The 6,256-nt window shown below is 38.0% G+C and overlaps 1 protein-coding gene across 1 annotated transcript; it reads right to left on the reverse strand.

The window, feature by feature from the left end:
• Window positions 1-652: 652 nt before the first annotated feature.
• Window positions 653-5,942, reverse strand: Smp_102810 (putative queuine tRNA-ribosyltransferase). Its single transcript, XM_018795345.1, has 7 exons — window positions 5,772-5,942; window positions 5,656-5,737; window positions 5,556-5,619; window positions 5,238-5,522; window positions 4,032-4,131; window positions 1,549-2,023; window positions 653-844 (listed from the first exon to the last, which is right to left on the reverse strand). The coding sequence occupies exons 1-7, from the start codon at window positions 5,893-5,895 to the stop codon at window positions 667-669; spliced, it is 1,308 nt and encodes a 435-aa protein (XP_018649667.1). The 5' UTR covers window positions 5,896-5,942; the 3' UTR covers window positions 653-666.
• Window positions 5,943-6,256: the final 314 nt, after the last annotated feature.

Consider the following 6,256-nt stretch of genomic DNA (forward strand, 5'->3'; position numbering starts at 1 on the left):
ACTATGTGACAAAGCAAGAGGCAACTGAGTTGAAAAGTATCCATAATTCCTTACATTTTACCACTGAAAAGGTTGAGTATACACTCATGTAAGGTTAACAAAGATGGATTAAATGCAGCTTGAGTAGCCTATCGGTATACTAGGACTATTAGATTAGCAGTATTCATGTAAGATGAAACACTGTGCGATAAGCGACAACTTACGTTGCAAGCAACACATTGAAATGTGTAGTCTGACAGATGCTAAAATTCGTCGATTGGAATTTTAAATTCTTCTACGGATTATTATAGGGTCAGATATGGAGAGGTTTGGGTCGGTATATATGGCTCCTGAAAGAGTCCTAACTTGAACCGGCGAAACTTAGTGTCAGATTACACCGAACTTGAGCAGCTATCCGGTTCATGTGCCAAATGCGCATTAGCAACATAGTGCACGCACTGTCGAGCCACCTAGACTAGTGGCCACATTGCAACTTGATCGATAGCATTTGACCAGCACTAAGAAGGGCTTGACACGCATGATATTGATCGCCACCCAGTGACCAATCGATTGTGATTACAAATACACCATATTCAACCAATGCTGCATTGTATAAATTAAAATGATACTTAAGGGTGTGTCATTGAAGTGAGAAATGCATGTAATAGTAAAGAAAATAACATAGATTTACACATCATCATAGTCTGTATTTACTGTGCTTTTGAACTCATTTGTTTTATCAACAGTTAGAATGTTAAGAGGAAAACGCCAGTTAGAGACATGAGTAATAAATGAATCAATTTTGTTTACTGCTATAGACCGACGAAGATCAGAGAAAAAGCGATAATATTGATGAGAATTGTGGCTAAAATTGTAAAGAAAGAAACAAATAAAACTTATGAAATTTGGTTGAAGAGGAACATAATTAAACTCCATATATATATGATTTTGTACGAGGAGATTCCAGTCTTACCCAATTATTTGCTAGCACGTTGGCTAAGAAATGATCAGACAGCACGCTCTAACACAATCCTACACGGCGAATACTTTAATCCAATCTGTCACACTGACACTTAAAAGTTAATCTTATTACTTGTTTGAGGTGAAAAGTACAAGAATGTTGGAACAAGGATTCCGTTAGCGTTCTCTATTCCAAAGTTGGATATAATTACCAAAGTCGGACGGCTGTTGAGCTTGCTACATACAACTAAGTAAAACATACGTTTAGTCGGAAGCATATGTGGTCTAAATTATGTTTTAATTCAGAGTCCTGCTGGCGATTGTATCAAAATTAAAACATGCTACCTGGTGTCCTGCTTTTGTGATTCAATTCTCGACTAAGATTGATCACATCGCAACTGGCTTCTTCAGGGTTTATATACCACCGTACCCTGAATACTAAGTAGAGTTCTTTGCTAATCCGTTAGTTTTTATTGAAAAGATCTTTATGTTCCAACGTTATATGCAAACTTTGTGAATTGACAGAAACAATTATTCAGAGTTAACTGCAACATACAATTCACACTCAAGAAATGTGTAAACGATTATTTAACAGATAAGAAAACTCACATCATTAGTAACATAGGAGCCAACATTTCTTGAGCAATATGCAAATGAGATATATACATCCGTGTGTGATGCAAACACGTGAAACAATTACATCCATGTTGAATCGGTAAGTAGCACTCCTCTGTATCCAATTTATAGGATTCTTCAAATGGAAACTCTAAGAATTTTGGATCTGAAACCATACTAGAGGGGTTAGTTTCGTTCCAGTCTTCGTAAATCCAACCAATCCCACTGCGACTGAGTCGGTATGGCAAACTACCATCAAATATGTCACATCCTGAACGAGCTGCCAAGGCAATGTCATATGGTTGCCATATTTGAGTAATAAAACGTGGGAGATGAGGTGGAATGTGAGCAAATACTTTGGGCAAAGTAGTGGTTAGGAATTCTTGTAAACCTTTGTTTTCATCGATATAGTTTTTGACTTCAACTGAAGATACAGGTAAATCTCGAAGTACACCATCAATTACTACACCTGGATTGGATGGAAATTGGTGAAATTCACATATATATTTTGATACACATCACTTGGGAAAATTATAAAAAAATTTCCGAGATAAATAAATTTCAGGCAGTGATACATAACACAAACTCCAGAACGTTAACGTATTTTACCTTTTTATTCACACAGTACAACTATTCGACATTGCTGACCCGCCTTTACCATTTTTTATGATTGACTGCTAACGTTTCTTGACATTTTCTATATGGGATGTAGTAGAGATACAACTATGTATTGCTCAAACTCCAGAAAACAAGTGAGACATGAAAAACTTTATTTAAGCTGGGTGCCACTGCTTTCAACGAGATCAACCAATTCATGTAATGTTACAGTTTCAATTCACTGAATTGCAAACATCGTTATCAGTTAAGAACAAGGGAGTCAGAATTCTATGTTTTCGTACTAAGGTGTGGACAGTATTTATGTGGTGATACGACCTTATTGCTTTACTGAAGTAAACAAAGAATTGGGGACTGTCAGTCAGTCAGTTACAACGTAGAACTTCGTACGTACGTACATCAGTTCGAGTTGCCATACCACATTAGCACAGAGATGAAGTTGTCGATTCAAATCCCATGGTGGTAGAAGTAGTAAGAGTATAAGTATTATGTGAAAGATAAGGGTTTGAAGATGTTATTCAAGGAGTATAATACGGTGAAATAAATTTGGAAAGAGAAAAAGGATACGGACATGAAGAATTCAGAAGATTAGAATTTGGTAGAACACAAACAGTGGATGCACCCTCACCACTGCAAACGATTTTGAGCCATGTCATTCAAGGTCTCTAACCATCGATTGCTATCATTTCGCGAATCCCAATCAGGTAGTCTACACCTACCAACACGGGCCAGTTCACTTGTCAGTGACTTCATAGATTTTTGCCACGTTTTGGTCTGGCCACCCATAGCTTTCTTCCAACCTGCTACTACACTATAAAGCATTGCACATCGGGGCAGTCGGTGGATGGGCATACGTAACACATGTCCCAGCCATCTCAACTGGTGAAGTTTCACTACTTCATATATCGATTTGCCATCCTTACCTAGTACCCGTTTCCTAACATCTGCATTACTTACCCGGTGGTCCCAGAATATACGAGCAATGCTTCGAAGACGCCTATGATCGAATACTAGTAGCCTACGAATATCCTCTACTCTTATCGGCCAAGTTTCGCTGCCATAAAGTAGGACGGACCGAACTGCTGCATAGTAAACCCGTCTTTTGGTTGCTAGACGGATATCTCGCCTACGCCATAAATGACGCAAGTTAACGAAAGCTAGACGAGCCTTCTGTATCCGTGTTGAGATTTTGTCACACACTAGACCACAAGGGCTGATGAGACTCCCAAGATAAGTGAAGCTGTCAACACACTCAACTACTTCACTCCCTATCATTAGTTCAGGTGTCGATGCAACCCAATCCTGAAGTAACATTTTGCACTTCGAGGGAGAGAATCGCATCCCGAACATGTCTGCATTGTTGCTTATAGTGGTCAGAAGACTGCATTTTGTCAGCGTCTTCACCAAATAAAACTATGTCGTCGGCGTATTCTAAGTCAACAAGTGAATCTCCCGGTAAAAGTTCAACTCCAGGAGATTGAGATGATGAAAGTGATATCTCTAAAAGCATGTCAGCGACAAAGTTAAACAAGAATGGGAAGAGTGGACAGCCCTGACGAACACCACTTGAGGTAACCAATTCTGATGACAGTTCGCCATAGAGCCTATGGCGAACTGTCATAACTGTGATAATATTTAGTGGTGAAAGGTTGGGATATATAGTATTTGAAACCTTATATGATTATAAAGTTTGAAAATACATCTGTTATGAATGTATTGAAGGAGGTTCGGAAAGCCATAAGGATTTTGAAACTTTTGTAAGCACCGATTTCCGTCTCTATTTATTGGATGTATAGTGAACTAAAAGCATGATCTAGTTAAAAATAAACAGAGAAAACCTAGGTTAGACCATGAGTATATACCTGAACAAAGTGAGAAATCTGTTTCAGCAACTGACTGAAGACGAAGCTGTAGATCATAACCACCCGCGATGGATGCAAGTACCGACCGTTTTGCCAACTCCTTACAAATAAGAAAAAACGTTAAGCTGTAGATTATGAGTGATGCAACATAGTAGCGAAGACAAAGTTATATAAATCAACTGTTGTAACTGAATTCATATCCATCTATAAAACGCGTAGTACCCTGTCGGAATTAGTAACACTACACCACCATCTGATTCAGCACAGACTCTGTAACTGAACAACCTTTGAGATCTAACATTAACAGTGCTTATTTGGTGGATCTATTATACATTGGGAACGGTCTGAAAAAAAGGGACATATAAATTTGTTCATCTTTAGTTACTTCACCGCTATGTGGTATAAAAACGTAGTTTTATGAGATATACTTGTTTCACAAATTAGTTCAGCTATGTGACAGGTGGCAGAAATTAAGCTTCGGTCAGTCACCAGTACAGAGAAGGGTTAGAGCATCCAAAAATTGGGATAATACAGTATAATCAATGACTTTTATTAGATAAGCTACAACGAACTTTGATTAGAACTGGATTTAATCGTGTACATAAATTGTTTTCATAGAAGAATGCAGAGTGATTGAAGGTTGTCTGACGGATAGTTTATGTTTACAAAAGTTCGTCAGCATGTGATGATAAAAACGGAGGAAATACTTTACTATGGCCTAAAAAAAGCCTATTGTCTTACGACTTGGAAAGACTGATTGTAGACCAGTAGCCTCATTGAAATGGGCGTATTCAACCCCTAAACTAGTTTCGTCATAAAAAGAAAAATTGATTGTTTATGCAGTCAAAAGTGGACATATTCTCACTATATACCAACTTAGTTTGTTTACCAGTTTACAAGAATGTGCTAAAGCACATACATTAGCAGGACAAAAGAAAGGGTTATTGTTCATACTTCCGTAATCCAAAAGACAAATTCCACAGCAATAGTAACCAATATGACAACATATTTTTATCAACCCATGTAAACCTAATAGCATCTTCTTAGGACCTACTAGCTAGATCTGTCTACATGAGGCGGTCTTTTTACAAACGGTTAACCAGACCTATCGAATAAACACTTACAGTGTGATAAAGTCTTCTGAAATTACAAATGAAAAAATCTAAACGGCCACGCAACTTATTATTTCCTATCAATACAGCATACCTCATGAGATATACATTCTGAAGCTAACTTCTTCAAGTACCCTGAAGTTCGGACGACGGAACTCCTAATTCGCTTTAATGTTGGATTCACATCTAACAGGAAAGTTTCGTTGTCGGTTGGCGATTGGTATACTATCGGTGACGCAACCTTACTGCATTTATAATATTCCCCGATTGACAACTGCAATCGTCCACCGGTTGTCCAAACTGGGACAGAAGATTTATCAACAGCTGCTACAATCGCTAAGTGAGTTGGATCTGACTGAAATAGGACCGCACCACGTTTCTAGAAAGCCATGTTAACAAGGTAACCCCATACCCCTAAACCAGCAAATTTGACAATACCACCACCGAACTTCGTCAGAGCAAACCTGCGTTCAGCCCTACAAAATAAACTCAGGAATCATTCATAAACATACACGTAACCCATGCAAGCGAAAGAAAACTCTGGTAATAGCTCTATTTTTTCATAAACGTCTGGAGGAAGGAAAGGAACACTGCCTGAAGATAACTCAAATAATCATATGTCACAAACCATATCTTGTGTACAATAGACATCCAGGAGTTTGTAGGTTAATCTGCAGATGATTGATGCTCTCTGAAAGTTTCCCCAGACGCATCCATTCACCGAAAGTAAGAAGAACATCGAACTTCACCATTACGTATAACGTAGGCACTCAGTAAATCAAATAAAAACGACTGGCTCTAGGTGAATAGAAAGGATGTAATATTTAACTGTTGGTAAGTTTGGGTCTAGCCTGTAGATAAGTTGTATTGAGTGGACAAAGGCGTATATACAAGAGTTTGAAAAGGACTATGCGATTTGGAAGTACGTACTGTACATTCACAGTTATTAGAGTAATAAAAAAGCGTGAACTCAGAAGAATTGAATAAGCTAAACTGATAAAAGTGAGATTTTTAATGTGTTAAATAGCGAACATAAATCAAATAGCTCCTAGTGATGTAAATAACGACAAACAGGCGTAATGTTTCCATTCAACCTTAAGACACGATGTTCCA

The sequence above is a fragment of the Schistosoma mansoni genome, chromosome 2 (assembly GCF_000237925.1).
Source record: "Schistosoma mansoni strain Puerto Rico chromosome 2, complete genome".
Classification (NCBI taxonomy): domain Eukaryota; kingdom Metazoa; phylum Platyhelminthes; class Trematoda; order Strigeidida; family Schistosomatidae; genus Schistosoma; species Schistosoma mansoni.

What these genes read in the sequence shown, in the direction of transcription:
- Smp_102810 (XM_018795345.1), bottom strand. Translation starts at nt 5,895, where the DNA reads ATGGTGAAGTTCGATGTTCTTCTTACTTTCGGTGAATGGATGCGTCTG. An exon ending in CAGAATGTATATCTCATGAG is followed by an intron (nt 4,132 to 5,237) that starts GTATGCTGTATT and finishes CTTATTTGTAAG; the next exon opens with GAGTTGGCAAAACGGTCGGT. An exon ending in GCTCCTATGTTACTAATGAT is followed by an intron (nt 845 to 1,548) that starts GTGAGTTTTCTT and finishes TTACAATTTTAG; the next exon opens with CCACAATTCTCATCAATATT.